This window comes from Quercus robur, chromosome 2, assembly GCF_932294415.1.
Source record: "Quercus robur chromosome 2, dhQueRobu3.1, whole genome shotgun sequence".
Classification (NCBI taxonomy): domain Eukaryota; kingdom Viridiplantae; phylum Streptophyta; class Magnoliopsida; order Fagales; family Fagaceae; genus Quercus; species Quercus robur.
In genome coordinates this window covers 39490667-39508068 of record NC_065535.1, presented here as the reverse complement: position 1 = coordinate 39508068, position 17402 = coordinate 39490667, and the positions used below count along the sequence as shown (strand labels likewise).

The window sequence follows — 17402 nt, the reverse complement described above, 5'->3', positions numbered from 1 at the left end:
TACACTTGCTTATCGATCTAAATTGAATTCTAAGCATCTTGCACCTTGGGGATTAGTACTAGATAAGAGTAATTGAGCTCTCTCAAGAGACTCTCATCCATGAAAATAACTTTATAATGCTATCACCACTTTGGCTGCCCATTATTTCTCAAGAGTGCTTGTAACATAGTCCTAGCATCTTGTAAAGCTTGGTGGTCTTTAGGGTCCATTTGGTTGGAGGGGGAAAAGGTGGAGAGTAGAAAAGTGAGAGGATAGAAGAGATTTAGTTTTCTCTCATATGTATTTGGCTGGAGCCTGGAGGGATGAAAAAGTGGAGAGATGGAAAACTCATTTGTTTGTTTGAGAAGAAAAATGAGAGAATGGAAAATGTAATTCAGATAAATTTACTCTCATGCTCTTATTATATAAAATAATAAAACTATTAAAACTTTATATTTTTTTATATTTCCCACAAATATATTAAATACATTTATAAGTATATAACTCTACTTTTTTGTTTAATTACATGGATTACTTCTCATAAAAAACCCCAAACATAAATTAAAAAAGAAACTACACCAATTAGGTTTCATAAATAAGAAAAACAAAACACTTTGATCCATAAAAAAAATAAAATAAAAACCAAAACACGTTGACTGGGTTTCATCCTCTACCCGTTGATCTAGGACTAGCACATATAGTATAGGATGCCCTCTGCCCAAAAGCTAATCAAGTAATCATGACCTACTTGACTTGGATAGCAATTTTTTTTCCCCCTTTTTGAGGAAACGACTTGGATAGCAACTTTGAGGGATAAATGAGTAATTCAATATTTGGAGCGTGTTTTCTCCTTCTCTCCTCAGTTTTCCTTCCAAATCGGAAGGATAAAAATTTGTGGGCTCGGAGTGATTTTCTTCCACTTTGTTTTCTTTCCTTCATGTTTTCTCTCTTGAACCAAACAAGAGAAAACAACATTTTCTCTTCCATTTCTATCCCTTTCATTTTAACTCCAACCAAATGGAGCCTTAAAGAGTTAATGTTGAAATATTGCTCTTTTGATGTATTTTGTAGATCTAATCTTTCATCTTGTATTGCTCTTGGCCTTTAAAGAGTTAAAGAGTTAATGTCGTAGGATGTTAGCTCAACAGGTAAAATCTTCTGTAGTCGAATAAAATATCTGAGGTTCGATCCAATTGGCATATTGGTCTGATGATAAAGAGCAATCATTCGAAGCGGCATAGGTTGAAACTCTCTCTCTCTAAAAAAAATTAAAATGTTGATGTGGTGCTCTAAAAAAAGGTAAAAAGTTGATGTGGTTTTATTAGGTGATTTGATAATAAAGAGTAATCATTAGAAGCGAATGCTATAAGTTGAAACTCTTTCTCTCTCTCTCAAAAAAAGTAAAAAGTTGATGTGGTGTTATTAAATGTGATAGAATGTACCAAAAACCAATTGGTGTCTTGGTCTAATGATAAAGAAGTGTATTGATCTGATAATAAAGAACAATCATTAGAAGAGGACACAAAAAAAGGAAAGGTTGATATGGTGTTATTAGGTATGATAGAATCTATTGAGTTTTACACTCTGTTTGTTTCGCTAGAAAATCTTCTATAAATATAGTTTTTTTATATTTTCCAGTGTTTGGTAGCACCAAAAAAAAAAAATCAGTTAATGAAAAACTATCTTTAGTTAATGGAAAATTCTTATAAAAATAAGGCTTATTTTCTATAGGTTGTTTTCCAAAAAAAAAAAATTGGAAAACAATCTCTCTCACGCAGTGTATAGCTCCTATAAATATTATCTTCTTCTGACCTAGGAAAAAATATTTTCTTTCACTCATTCAGCCTTTCTCACAATAAACTTTCTCACTTCTTCTCCTCCTTTTGTTTTTTCTCTCTTCTCACACCCTCACTATCACCCCTTTTGGCCTCTTCTCTTCCCATAGATTTCTCTCTCTATCTGCCTCTCTTCTCTTTTTTCTGCCTATTTCTTCTTCCCTCTATAACACCGTTCTTTAATAAGGTTTTTATTTATTTTTTTCTCCTCAAAGATCGGTCAACGCTTCTATAACAATTTTTGGTATATTTATCAAACTATTTGTACTGGATTAGTTTGCCAATAAAACTAATTGGCCTATGTTGCATTTTGAACTATTTAAAATGGAACTTAAGGTTATAATGGCTATTTTGAATTATGAGAAGTATGGTTTATATATATTATCTACGTTACTGTTCATATACATGAGCAAGATGAGTATTTGAAATCATGAAAATAGGATAGCTAATTTTGATTGTATTTGTTGTCAAAATTTTAGTTTGAAAACCAAATTCATTCTTGGTTTTTTATTATTATTTGTTTATATTGATTACATTAGATGGGTTTACACAATACTCATATTATACATGTTTTAAATTATACAAGAAATATTATAAAAACTGTGGATACCAAACAAAAGAAAACATTCTCATGCCCATTTTTAAAGTTGTTACCAAACACCGGAAAATGAGATAGTTTTCCAGAAAATGCTCTCTGAAAAATGAATCATTTTCCAAAAAATATTAATGCCAAAACAAACAGAGCGTTAAGTAAAAATGCTTATGTGGCAATCTTTATTGGATGATGTAAAATATGGATTTTACACTCCATCCTCACCAAACTCGAACTCATAAATAAAAAGAAAATTTAAATGAGTTATTTTATACTTAAAAGTGAACAAATTTCTTTAACATTACAAAATTTAGACAAGTGCTACCTACACAATATTTTCATAATGCTTTCACTACAAATTCTAGTTAGCAAATTGTTACTAGTTCTAATTTGAACTTACCTCCAAAATTACTTTATTATCCATTAGTGACATTCAATAACAACCTGCTACTTATGATTTATTGTAAAAGTGTTGTGTACATACTATTTCTCCAAAATTTAAGCATCACTAGTTTTTAAATAGTGTTAACTGTTAAAAGGAAAATGCTAGGACCACAATTTTTTAGTTTTACTACAACTTGTTCACGTGGCAAGCTGTGAGTGTTGGAGTAAGTCCACAACTCCACTACTAATGACTTGCCACGTGAGTAAGTTATGTCAAAAGTTGTGATAAAAATTGTGGTTCTAATTAAAACACCATCCAATCTTGACACTCAGGTTTTTTTGCCATTTAACATAAAATTACTAATATTTCGTTAATTAACAAGTATTGCAAACTATTTTGCAAAGTAGCACCTAGAGTTTGTGGGACTCGAGTTGCTTGAAGGAACTCGAGTCCCTTGCTTTCTTCCTTCTTAGCTTTTCCTTCTTTCTTTTCTTCCTTCTTTCTCTAGCTTTCTTCTTCCTTCTTTCCACAAATCTCTTCTTCCCCTTTCTTAAGCATCCAAATCCATTCCTCGAACACTTAAACCCAAAAATAAAAAAAATGCCCATTTCTTCATACCTAAATCAAAACATAAACCCATGGTGGTGAACCTTTTTTGAGGGATTCGATCTCGATGGTGAGTAGCGTTTGTCGGCTACTGGCTGAGATTGGGTTTGTTTTTTGCTAAGATTGAGATTTTTTTTTTTTTTTTTTTTTTTTTTTGTGGAACTTGAGCCTTAGACAAGAGATTTTAGTCTTGAAATACTAATTTACAAATATGTTTCATAAGCATGCTATCTAACGAAATTGTTCTGAAAATGATAATAAATGAAAAAAAAACCTCTCGAGACACTCACTTTTTTTTTTGAGAGATAATTACAATATATGGGTTACACTTTTTTTTTTAAGATAATTACAATATGTTGCTAACCCACAACTCAAACCTTCTTCCCATGCATAAAAGTGTCAATTCAGTTATAAGGCGTTAGCTCCCACAACACTCACTTGAATGCTAATAGGCAGTACCTCCAGGTTCCGTCATAAGCATAACATAACGTATTTAATGCCGTTCAACCACGTCTTGGCACACTCGAAACTTCTCCTCTTTATCTCTATATATCTGTCTCTCGAGTCTCATCCTAGGGCCGGCCCTAAACATTTTGGGGCCTTAGGCAAGAACTAAAATGATGCTTTTTTTATTATATTTATGTATTAATTAAATTAATATTTATTTAATATTTTTATATTATAATATATTTGATTTAAAATCTATTTTTCTTGCCTTTTGAGATGTAAATTGACTAATTAAATTTTTGTATTCAAGTTCTTCTAACATCTCATTTTTAATCGATAGTATAGCTAATCTACTTAATCTTTCTTGAGACATTGTCAATCTTAGATATGACTTTATTAATTTCAATTTTGAAAATTTTTTTTCTGCAAAAGCAACTCTAACATGTATTATTAGTAAAATCTTATAAGCAATGCATGTTTTTGGAAATGAATCTAACATTTTTATATAATTTAGTATGTCAATTGAAGTATATGATTTTATTTGTAAAATTTCTTTTAAAACTTTTAACTTTGAAAATAAATCTAAACCATCAATATCATAATAAACATCATGTTTGAGAAAAGATTCAAGTTTAAGATAGTATTTTTGCAAACTATCATCATCTAGCTAAGAGAGAGAGGCAGAAAGCAAGAGTGAGAGAGAGAAAAGGTATGAGTAAATTTTAAGGATTTGATTTTTGATTCGTTTTGATTTGAGATTGTTTTGTGGGTAATTTTTTAGACCGGATTTGCATTTTATCCGGTTGATTTATTATTCATCTGGAGGTTAATGATGATATTTTTGGGATGATTGACTTTGTTTAGACCAAAGAATGTTTTGGGGTACCAATGTCTACAAGAATGTTCCAATTTTTTTTGTTCTTTGGTCATGAAGATATATCAAATTTTTGAAAATTTCATCTGAAAATATATATATATATATATATATATATATATATATATATATTTTCTTTTTTTTTTTCAACCCCTTCTTTTTCAAAATTTTGGGCCCCTTCCACTTGGGGCTTAGGCAATGGCCTAATTGGCCCAGTGGAAGGGCCGGGACTCATCCTAAAGCTCTTTTGAGTCAACGTTTTCTTTCCCGTTATCCCAAAGCTTCGCGCAAAAATAGGGTCTTGTTTCTTGGAGCTGTTTCTGTTTCTATAAAGAGTTAACCAACCAGTTTATGGATTCCCATTCCATACCATACCACCCTAAAAATCTTCGATGTGGGATATTGTTTCCCGCCAAAAATAAATCAATGCATGAATAATCCATAACACTTTCTCCGCCATGATCGCTCACCCAATTTCTTCCTCTACCTTCTCACTCTCTTTCCTCTTCCTCTTCATCTCAATCTCTCTCTCTCTCCTCCATTTCAAACCCTCCATTTTCCTATCTCAAACCCTAACCCTAAATTCCTCACAATCCGATTCAATTTCATCCCCTCCGATTCGAAACAATTACATCGTTCGGTTCCTCCAATACAAGCCCGCGGAGGAGCACAGGGCTTATCTCGAGTCCAAGATCCGATCCGACCGCTGGAAATGGATCGAGCGGAACAACCCGGCCGCCAAGTACCCCACCGATTTCGGCTTGGTCTCGATCCAGGAGTCCGCGAGAGAGAGTGTGATCGGGGAGATTCAGAGGTTGGGGCTGGTGAAGGATGTGAATGCGGATTTTAGCTACAGGAGGAGGGATTTGCTTGCGAAGAAGACGAAGTCTACGTCTAGGTCTAGGTCTAGGGCTGGGGCTAGTGCTAGAGTTGGTGCTTTCGTGGATGGGAAGAAGCGACCAGGGAAAATTTTCACAGCGATGTCGTTTAGCGAGGGCGAGTATCATTCCCCGTTTAGCAATTCTTCGATTAGATGGGGACGCCAGCTTTTTATGCAGGTAATTCTTGTCCTATCCTCGTTTTTTGGTTTCTGTTTGGTTCGTGGGAAAATTGAGGGAAAGGGAAGGAAATAAAATTTTCAAAAAATTTATTTATTTTTAAAACGATATTTTGGTTGTAAGATATGAAGAGTCTGAAATTTGATATGGAGCATTCGTTCTATTCTTCTGATAGTTTATATGGTTCTGGTATGTGCAATCGATATTGTATTTCCAGAGCGACACCGATCAACTTCGTAAAAGTTTATATGTTGTGGCGTCTATATGTGTGAATGCATGAGCTTCTAAATTTTAATGTGGAAGAAAGATATATGTTCTATTCAAATTCTGATTTTTTTTTTTTTTTTAATGTTCTGTGATCCATTTTATTGTTGTAGAGATCTCAAGTCACTTCCATGTTTGGAGCGGATGCCCTTTGGTCAAAAGGGTATACTGGTGCTAAGGTTAAAATGGCCATATTTGACACTGGCATTCGAGCTAATCACCCACATTTTCGTAATATCAAGGTATTGCCATTTGCCAGTTGGATGAATGTGTTGGGAGTATTCTCGTGTTTCTGCATTTCCATATCTAGTGTTTCATAATTTTCATTTTTTTTTTGGGTAGAAAATTTAAATGTACTTCTAAATGAGGCTTTAGGGGAGTTGATTACTAAATTTTGAGGTTGTATTTAGGAGCGAACAAATTGGACCAATGAGGATACGCTAAATGACAATCTTGGACATGGGACATTTGTTGCTGGTGTTATTGCTGGTGGAGATGCAGAGTGTCTCGGTTTTGCTCCAGATACAGAGATTTATGCTTTTCGTGTGTTTACTGATGCACAGGTAATGCAAATTGGACATGTGTTACTGCTTTTGTGCTCTTATATTTAGTGTTCCATCTACGCTGTTGTGACTTGAAGCTGCATTTACATTTCACTTTCTATCCTCTTATTTGGTTTCAAGATGCACATTTATCATGCACATTCTGCTTTGTAGTTCATCCGTTGGATTTTGAAATGCTTACAAAAGTGAGAAATCTTTCATGTGTATTGGGCTCTATTTTTAACTATATTTTTTTTTGTCTGACATTTGATTTATTCAAGAAAATTTGGCAAGACTATGAGAAACTTTTATTCAGCCTATTGCAGGTATCATACACATCATGGTTCCTTGATGCGTTCAACTATGCTATTGCAACCAATATGGATGTACTAAATTTGAGCATAGGTGGACCTGATTACTTGGATCTCCCTTTTGTGGAGAAGGTAAGACATCATTGGCTTATTGAATTTGTATGACTTAATAGACATAATAGGTTTCAGGAGAAAAAAAAAAAAGGGTCGCGGGGGTGGGGGGGGGGATGTATTACTTTGTTTTGTAAGGTAATGGAAAATATTTTAATAATTGGTTCTGCCTATTTTCTGCATGGTTTATTTACTCTGTTTGAGGTAATATGGAATTCATAATTTGCCCTACTGTTGAAGAACTTCAGAATCATATCATCTTCATCACTTATAAAAAAAAACTTGTTATTTTTTACATGCCTTGTTTTGTGCCAAAGTAATTCCTGCTAATTCACTTGCTTCCATCAAAATGCTGGAACCACTCAATTTTCAAATTATTGTTTGGTTGTTAAAACTTATCGTTGTGACTCACTTTTATTTTCCTTTCACATGGCTATGTGGTACTTTGTTCTCTAGGTTTGGGAAATAACAGCAAATAACATAATTATGGTCTCTGCAATTGGAAATGATGGACCACTTTATGGCACTTTAAACAATCCAGCAGACCAAAGCGATGTCATTGGTGTTGGTGGCATTGACTACAGTGACCACATAGCCTCATTTTCCTCACGTGGCATGAGTACTTGGGAGATTCCTCATGGGTACTGTATAATAATTCATTTCTTAGAACTTAAATGTGTCTGGAATATTATTTCTTTTTTGTTGGGTGGTTAAAATAAATGTCGCTGCTCTTTTTTATTTTCCCTTTTCTTTATTTGTGTGTGTGTGTGTTCTGTCCTGTTTAGCAATACTAAAAGTATTTGGCAGCTATGGCCTATGGGTTAAATTTATATTGGGGTCTACATGGTTGAACTTAGTATTTCTTCTACTTCTTGTTATGGAGGAAGATATAATGTAAACTTACACAATCAAGTATGTGATGTATACGGACTGGATTAGACAATCTAGTCTTTTATGTATAATGACTGGGGTTGTTGCATGTATTTGACAACAGCCTTGCTCCTGAACCAAGCCTATAAACCTGTGGTTGCAGCTTAGCTGCTCATATACTGGACATACATATAGATTAGGTTGCCTCTTTAATCTTTTACTGATTATCTTACTGTTAGCCATCCCGTGTCCAGGAATCATTTTGGTTTCCTCCCCTTTCCTCCCTTCTTCCTGTCTGGATTTTAGAGTGACTTGACATTGCATGCAAAGGACATCCTGCCAATTATTCAAGCAAAAGTTAAATTTGTGAAAGCTGTGCTGGTACTATCTTCCTCTAAATTGCTTTCTGATTTAGCATTTATTATTTTATTATCTATTGGTGAAAATTTGTACATCTATCGGACCTAAACTTTATTGAAGGATTTAAGCTTTTCTAGCTCAGGTAACTTATTCTAAATTTTACCCAGTTAAGAAAAAGTGAAAAACCAATTTTAGTGTGTGAGGATCCCCTCTTCATTTTAAAAGAACTTCTAGTTTTTGTGCTGTCCCATCATCCTCCAACACCATCCATATAGGGGTTCCATATTAGTGAGCAGGTCCATGTTATATTGTATGGTAGCTTATTGGAGCAGACATGATAGAAACTTATAAACTAAGAAAGCACAGTCATGAACACAAACATGAGGTGACACGGCAAATTTTGAAAAACTAGGATGCGAGACATCAGGGGTAGGGTAATTAATAAATAAATAAATATTATATATTTATGTATATTTTATAAAATTTTAGGTATATTTTATGTTTATTTTAGCTTTTTAAAATAAGTAATAGCTATTAAAACATTTGAAAATATTTCTAAAATAGAGATGATCATTCTAGAGTGATAAAAATAGAGAAATATCAATTGTTTACAACCCCAAAGGCTATTGATGGCTCAGATCTTGCTAGGATGTCAAAATCCGTTTTCTTATTCAATTTTCTTCAATGCCATGTCCCAGCCTTGTCCAATTAAATTATTTTTTTGCCAAACACTCCGTGGACACATGGGCAGGCATGTCTCATTCGTGTCTGTGTCCGACACAGACATGCTGGGCCTTTTGACAAATTAATGACTCTCCTAAAATGGAGAGTTGCATTTTCACCCACTCATGACCTTTTTTAATCAAATATTTTTTCATTCTTTTCATCAGGTTTCTTGGTTATGTAACACATCTTACTTAGATTCCTGCTTGTTAACTGGTTCAGTCCTTGCTTACTCATAGAAAATATTCCTTGTGCCAGCCACCACACCCCCCCCCCCCCCCCCCCCCCCCCTTTATTTTTTTTTAATTTTTTAAGTTGATACTGATTGTTCAGCTTATACTGACTGTTCTTGCCATAACTTGTCCCTTGTCCTTGGTGCTTCTCTTAACAAGACTTGCGATTTTATATTTGGAACTTCAGTCTAGTTCATTGCTGTATGTGTTTGCTTTGTTTATGCTGATGAGTGTGCAATGCTTTAACTATGTAACTTTTGCCTTTACAGTTATGGTCGTGTGAAGCCAGATGTTGTTGCATATGGACGGGAGATTATGGGATCCAAGATTAGTACTGGTTGTAAGAGTTTATCAGGCACTAGTGTGGCAAGTCCTGTGGTTGCTGGTGTTGTATGCTTGCTTGTTAGTGTCATCCCTGAAAGCAGTCGGCAAGACATTTTAAATCCAGCCAGCATGAAACAAGCATTGGTTGAGGGAGCTGCGAAGCTATCAGGTCCCAATATGTATGAGCAAGGTGCAGGCAGAGTTGATCTGTAAGTTTTCCTAGTTAGCTGGACCCTTTGTTTTATGTGCAGATTTGTTTCTTGGCTAGTAGTTGTTGCTGTGCATGTGTTATCATTTTATATATTCTTTTCATTTCTTATATATATGCGTGCTTACAGAAGTATCAATATATCTTGTCTTCTTGTTGTAAGTTCTAGTTCTTAACTTGTGTCAGGTTAGAATCATTTGAAATCCTTAAGAACTACCAACCGCGGGCAAGCATCTTTCCTGGTGTTCTGGATTATACAGATTGCCCGTACTCCTGGCCTTTTTGTCGTCAACCACTCTATGCAGGTGCCATGCCTGTCATCTTTAATGCCACTATTCTTAATGGGATGGGTGTAATTGGCTATGTCGAAAGCCCCCCAATGTGGCATCCTTCCAATGATGAAGGGAATCTTTTAAGCATTCACTTCACATATTCGGAGGTCATCTGGCCTTGGACTGGTTATCTAGCACTTCACATGCAAATTAAGGAGGAAGGTTCCCAGTTTTCTGGAGAGATTGAAGGCAATGTCACTCTTCAGGTTTACAGTCCACCTCAAGGAGAGAAGAGCCCTCGAATCAGTACATGTGTGCTTCATTTAAAGTTGAAAGTGGTTCCAACACCACCAAGATCCAAACGAATTTTATGGGATCAGTTCCACAGTATCAAGTATCCTCCTGGTTACATACCAAGAGACTCTCTAGATGTTCGTAATGACATTCTCGACTGGCATGGAGATCACCTGCATACAAATTTTCACATTATGTTCAACATGTTACGAGATGCGGGATACCATGTTGAAACTCTTGGTTCTCCTCTTACATGCTTTGATGCTAGCCAATATGGAACACTTCTGATGGTAGACCTTGAAGATGAGTACTTTGAGGAGGAGATTGAGAAACTGAGGGATGATGTCATTAATACTGGGTTGGGGCTGGCTGTGTTTGCTGAGTGGTATAATGTGGACACAATGGTTAAAATGAGATTTTTTGATGATAACACACGCAGCTGGTGGACTCCAGTTACTGGAGGTGCAAATGTTCCAGCATTGAATGATCTTTTGGCTCCATTCGGGATTGCTTTTGGAGATAAGATTCTGAATGGTGATTTTTCTATTGACGGTGAGCAAAGTCGATATGCATCTGGAACAGATATTGCGAGGTTTCCTGCAGGTGGTTTTGTGCACAGCTTTCCTTTCCTGGATAGCTCGGAGAGTGGGGCCACTCAAAATGTATTGTTGACTTCTGGCATGACCAAGGTGAGCATGCAAGCAGCTTCTATTTTCATCTCCACTCTCATTGATGGAAAAGAGTGGAAAGATTAGAAACTTGAATTGAATTTTAAAGCTTATATTTCTTCAATTCACTAGCTGTCGAACCATTTTATTAACGCAGTGTTTCAGTCTTAACGCAATAGTTCAGAAAACAGTGGGACAATAATAATGATGAATTAACAGAAAACACTCCATTATGGAGCACAAAGGCTAGTGCCATTAAAATGAAGAAATGCTGTATGATCCTCCCCCTCCCTTTTATTTTTTCTTTTTAAAATTTTTTTTACAGAAATGTATGGACACATTATTCTGCCACATGTATTGACTTGAATGGATGGAGTGTTATGCTCCAAAAGACTCTCTCTCACACACACATGTACAATAAGAAATTTTGCTATTTGGTTTCTTAAAATGTAGGGTCAGATATAAAATAAATTTAAAAATTTAGTTCAGGTGACTTTGAGATATAAAATAAATTTAAAATTAAGTTCAGCTGGCTTTGAGCCAATATTTGATTTGATCATTTCAAAAAGTCCATGGAATTTCTCCATCATACAGGCATCAATTTATATTTTTGTGAATATATATATGTTATATGCATTACTAACATGTGGTGTCTATCAATGGCAGGCGGACTCTCCCATTCTTGGCCTTCTAGATGTTGGCGAAGGTCGCATTGCAGTATATGGAGACTCCAATTGTTTGGACAGCAGTCATATGGTTACTAATTGTTATTGGCTTCTGAGAAAAATATTAGACTACACTAGTGGGAACATCAGAGATTCGGTGCTTTTCGCTGATTCAGTTAAAAAAGATGCTGCCCTCTATGTAGAAGACCACCAATTACCTTCTCGCAGAACTGATGTAAATTTCTCAACATATTCTGCTGTTGTGGGAAAGGAATTGGTCTGTAGGAGTGACTCCAGATATGAAATATGGGGGACAAAGGGCTACAACTTACAGGTTAGAGGAAGAAACAGAAGATTGCCTGGTTATCCAGTCTTTGATTTGGGGAGAGGTTTAAATTCTACAGTTGGCAATTCCAATTTGAGGCGACCCAAGCCATCTGTGAAAAATAAGAGCGAGGTAAGAAACAAATACATTGGTCAGATGCTCTTTTATCTTTCTATTTAGTTCTGTTTATTTACATACACATGATTAACTCATTTTCCTTCTTGCAGCTTGACATGCCTGTGCTAGTTGCTAGTCATTGGCTTGTTCCTGCAGTAGTTGCTGTTACTGGTCAGTGATCAATATTGACTTATGATTTCCGAATTTTGATATTTTCATGTTTTTGTCATTTTTAATTGCTTTGCTGTTGCTTGTTAGGTCTTCTGTTATTGTTGAGCTTCTGGCGAATTCGACAGAAGCGACGTCGACGAAGGAAAGGATCTGGCTCTGGTCGGTTTCCCAATCTATAGTATGGAATTGTTCGAGTTTCTGTAGCTGAATCCTGAATCATTGTTACACCAGCTCAAAATTTCTGTTGTAACATTGTGTTACCCATATCTGAGAGTTTTTTTTTTTTTTTTGTTGGCATCATCACAGGAAATTAGTTTGTATTCTTCTTAGATTTGTAGCATCACACAAATTTTATGTAGTGAAACTATGCAGTCAAGGAAACGGCCTAGTTTACAGCTACTGTAGAGCAAATGTTGAGAGTTAAAATTCTGTAAAGAAAAGATTAAGCATAATCATAGATCCCTTCAGATAGAGGCTTCCTAGAACAATTAGAGATGGTGAAAAGAAAGATAACAACAATGCATTTGTTTTTATAATATGAAGGTCTGTCACATACTTTCAAGAAATTGGCCAATATCTTATATCTTCTAGGTCTTGTATAGACAATCTATTCTTTGCTGCCAGAGTTTGTGAAGTTTGCTCTACTTAAACTTGGTGGTGTCTTATCTGTGCGAATCAAGTCCATGTACAAAATTCCAATAGCTCAAGCAGACTTATCTCAAATTCTCAATGCTCAAAAGACTAGGATTTGGTTCTGAGTAGGAACAAGCCAATTGTTTAGAGTAAATTACCTTGTAACTAAGGTGCTGGTGGTTTAGCTCTGAGGGAGGGCTTTCATTTACTTGACCAAACAAATGAACAATGCTGGTTAAACAGTGGGGAGATTGCTACTCAACCTAATTCAGTAGTGTCTGGGATTTTATTACCAGGGAAGGCGTTTCAATTTGAGGACTCAGATTAATAGATCCAACTCAAAACGGAGATATGAAGTATTCTTATGGTAAAAAAGGATTTGGTGACCAATTAAAGATTGAAGAACTCATTAGAATTCCAGGTATTGGAGTTATCTTTCCACCTATTTTGGCAATGGTAATATTCCAGAAATGGAATTCAATTATTCATTTGATCAAAATGCTTCCTTTAGAATTTGGTTTTGCCAGGCTTCAGTTCTGATAAGGGCAATTGCATCTTCTTTGCTGATTGGATGGAGAGTTTCCTGATCAGTAATGTGCGGAATTATGATAATTTAGGAGTGGAGCTTATCGCCAATGATCGAGTTTGTCTAATGGCACTGTCCCCTGTGAAGGGCGAGGGGGGGGGGGGGGGGGGGGGGGGTGTTTCCCAAGAATCCCAATACCTGGGTTTGGTGCATGCAACAATGGGATGGGAAGGGAGATCTGTCCCATTGGCCCTGTTGTTGTTGAGTAGAGCTCACTTTAATACAGAAATTGTTCATTTATCCTTCAACCATAATTCGAGAAGCAGGAGGAAAGGTACTGATAAAAAAAAAAAATGTACTACGTTCCTATCGTGTAGACTGCTAAAGTACTTGGAATTTGGTTTTGCAATCTACGGGATAGCCTTGCAATCTAGAGGATAGGCTATTTTGTAGATTGCTAATGTACTTAGGACGAGCATTCCCTAGTGTGCTAAATGCTAAATATTTGGCATTTGGCACACCAAACACCAGAAAACTTGTCTCATGAGATGTTCTAAATGTTATAAAATTTGACACACATGAACAATATCGTTCCATCTTTGGAACGATACGGATGGATATGCTAAAAAAAAAAAATTATTCATTTTCCCTCTTCTTTTATGACTTTTCTTTCTTCTCTCTCGCTGTTTTCTTCTTTCTTTCTCCGCCTGTTCCTTATCTTCTGTCACTCCTCCTTCCTTTTTTCTTCTTCTTTCTTCTCCAGCATCTTCACCTCTCCCTTTTTTTTTTCTTTTTTTTTTTTTTTTTTTTTTTTTTTTTTTTTTTTTTTTTTTTTCACTTTCATGTGTTCATTTTACTACCATTTTGTTTCACACTTTCTCTTTGAACAAAAACCCAGTTGGAGTATTGTAGTTTCAAACCTCTCCCTTTTTTTTTTTCTCGTCACTTTCTCTACGCCTCTTTCTCTCTCTCTTTTATTTTTTTTCCTCAGTCTCTCTCTCTCTCTCTCTCTCTCTCTCTCTCTCTCTGCGTAGATCGTTGCCACTGAGATCGTTGCCGTGGAGTTTGGCCTCACCGATGAGGTCGACTAGTGGAGATGCATGTAAGTTTGGCCCTTTTTTTTTTTTTTTTTTGGTTGTGGATTCCATGTGATTGTGGGTGGTGGTGGAGTTGGGTTGATTCCATGTAATTTGGGTTGTATAAATGGAGTTGATTCATCTCTTCATTTTTTTTTTATGAGAGATTTGTGTTGATTTTGGGGATTTTTTTTTTAAAAAGTAGTATTGCGAGTTGGTGGCAGCTGGTGGATTGTTGTTGGTGGTGGCGGGTTGTACTTGTGGGTGGTGGTGGCAGGCTGTGCTTGTGTGTGGTGGTGGGTTTATTACTGTTCTGTGCTTGTGTTTGTGTATGGTGATGGGTTTTTATTTTGTATTTTTTTTATATTGATGGCTTTTTTAATTTTTAAAAATATTATTTTAATGTATAAAACTGAAAAATAGAAGATGTGATGAACGGTGAATTGTAAAATAGTGTGTTAAAATAAAAAAAAAGTAAGTTTTTTTATTTGTTAAAATGGCATATTTATGAAACAGCTGATAGGAATGCTCTTAGACATAAAAAAATGTTGTGTTGTTTTTGCTTAGTCTAAAAATCAAATCCTGGCGTGGGGCTGGTTGGAGAGGGTTCCTGTTATTTTTTGGATTTAGATGTGCAATTACCACTTTGACCAAAGATGTAAATGTTAACAGAATAAAAAAGTTGAAAGGTTGTTTCTCCAAAAAAATAAAAAAGTTGAAAGGTTAAGTGCCCGTTTGTTTCAACTTTTTGGACCCAAAAAGTCACATTTTGACAATAGCCAGCCCAAAAGTCTGTTTGGTGAGTATAAAACGCAACTTTTTGGAAAAAGTTGCGTTTTATAATTGTGAAGAGGACGCGCAAGTCCAATTTAAATCTGTTTCCTAAATGTTAAATGAAAAAAGAATCAAATGAATCATTTTGGAATAGTTCATCAATTCCCTTGTTTTAGGAGTTTTTAATGGAGAAAATAGAAGCATCATTCTCTTATTTGGAAGTTTTTAAATGGAATGGAATGAATAAGTGGGAAAAAACACTTATTCATCTCTATTACCTTAAAACCTCATATTTTCATTCTCTTAAAAATTGGGAGGAATTAGAGTCAGAGAGAATGAAATTATATTTAATGAAAATTTCACTAAAATTCTCAAAATACCCTAGATTTTCAACACTTTATTATAAATGATGGGGTCTAATAGTAATATTGTGATAAAATGATTCTATTTATTTCTCTTTATGTTACTCCCAAACAAGATTATTTACATTTTATTCATTTCCATCACTACATTCAATTCCATTATTTAGACACCTTGGTTCATTTCTCAATTATAATGTATACTTTTTGCACATGCATCCCTCCAATAATAAACTGAACGAGCATAAACTCTCATATCTCTCTTTCTCATTTTGTTGTTTTAACTTTGCTTTTAATTTTACTTTTATTCATGTTTTCAATTATTCTTCACCTCTATCTTATCAAGTTCTCGATTTCAATTTCAAAAAGCGTACAAAAAATTCTTATTTCATTTATTATCCAAGTCTTGTATTTTTATTTAAACCAACTGTTTTTTTTATCACAAATGAATTTTTTACTGTTTCGTGACTTTTGTCCAACTTTTACCTTTTGAGTAGTAGCGAAAAAAAAGCTTTGGTGTGTGAGGCGTGCACTGTGCTACAGTGTACCTCACCTGCCAAATCAAACAAAAGAAGGGCATGCTCTATTTGCATTGTGCCGTTGGCTTTAAAACGAACAAAACAGCAAGTGCAACAGGTTTTTCAAAATTGATAAGGACTGAAGAGAGTCTGAAAAGGTATTTAATAAAAAAAAAAAAAAAATTAAGGGGAAGAAAAAATATGGAGTCCATCTCCGTTTGATTTCACAACTAAGATTTACCTTATAGTTTTCATCTCTTAAAATCATTTCACTACATTTCTGGCTCTTTGGTACGTGTTTAAACAACAGTTTTCAGTTTTTTTGAAAATACGTATAATATTTTTTAAAAACTGAAAACATGTGTTTAAACACATATACCAAACAGGCTTGTTCCTAATTTTCTAGAGCTTTCCAAAATACTAGAGAGAGATTGAAACATCTTGGGAGAAAATCCAATCCTGTAGAGGGACAAATCTGACCCCAAATTAACAAATCCAATATTCAAGTCTCTGTTGTTAGCTATACACAACTAGTTCAAAGTGTCTTCATCAGCAGTTTCCGTTGAGACATCACATGGTGGGAGGACTGTCCTTGGGAAGATCTTGGTCGTCGCTGCCGTAAATCACGGTGATCCGTGAAGGTCATCACCAAACTCATCCAAGGAGTGTTGGTTATACCTCTAAACTTACTGTTCTTATCTTTGCGTTTCTTTGTTGATTGAAGTTTGGATGCCTTGCTTTTTGGATTGAAATGGTTAAATATTAAGGCTGTGTTTGTTTCAGGTGTAAATGAAATTGGGAAAATATTTTGTACCTAGATGCGTGTTTGGGTGCACATGTAAAATAAAGTCAAACTGAAAATCTTAAACTTTGACCGTAAAATAAACCTATTGACCCATAAAATCATTTACACATCTCATTCACCTTCAAATGCTTTTTTGGACTTAGACACTTGAAGAGAAAGAGCAAGAAGAGAGAGTAGAGACAGTGAGCTAGAAGAGAAGCCAAGCCATCAGACCACTGCCCAGATAGCGCTGCCCCAACCCCAGATCACACCACTGAGATCGCACCCCAGATCACACCACCGAGATCACACCCTCACCACCCTCTAGATCAAACTCTCGTCGTCTCAATCTCGTTGCCGCTTGAAGCCTGCTGTTGCTTGATCAATCTCATCGCCAATGACCCACCTATGACCGATCTCTCTCTTTCTCGATCTACCTCTCTCTTTCCCTCAATTTTTGATCACTCTCTCTTCCTCCTTCTCTCAGTTTGACTGAAT

The 17402-nt window shown here is 35.4% G+C and overlaps 1 protein-coding gene across 3 annotated transcripts; it reads left to right on the top strand.

Annotated features, from left to right (window-relative positions):
- Positions 1-4957: 4957 nt before the first annotated feature.
- On the top strand, positions 4958-12722 carry LOC126713664 (subtilisin-like protease SBT6.1). 3 transcript variants are annotated; one of them, XM_050413489.1, is made up of 10 exons: positions 4958-5776; positions 6154-6282; positions 6451-6603; positions 6909-7025; positions 7461-7645; positions 9460-9723; positions 9909-10977; positions 11623-12119; positions 12170-12238; positions 12322-12722. In XM_050413489.1, the coding sequence occupies exons 1-10, from the start codon at positions 5177-5179 to the stop codon at positions 12440-12442; spliced, it is 3204 nt and encodes a 1067-aa protein (XP_050269446.1). In that variant the 5' UTR covers positions 4958-5176; the 3' UTR covers positions 12443-12722. The 3 variants fall into 3 exon arrangements, with proteins under 3 accessions (XP_050269446.1, XP_050269444.1, XP_050269445.1); XM_050413487.1 differs by having other exon boundaries at positions 4964-5776; positions 11623-12078; positions 12174-12234; XM_050413488.1 differs by lacking the exon at positions 4958-5776 and having other exon boundaries at positions 6149-6282; positions 6899-7025; positions 11623-12078; positions 12174-12234.
- The last annotated feature ends 4680 nt before the right edge of the window (positions 12723-17402 follow it).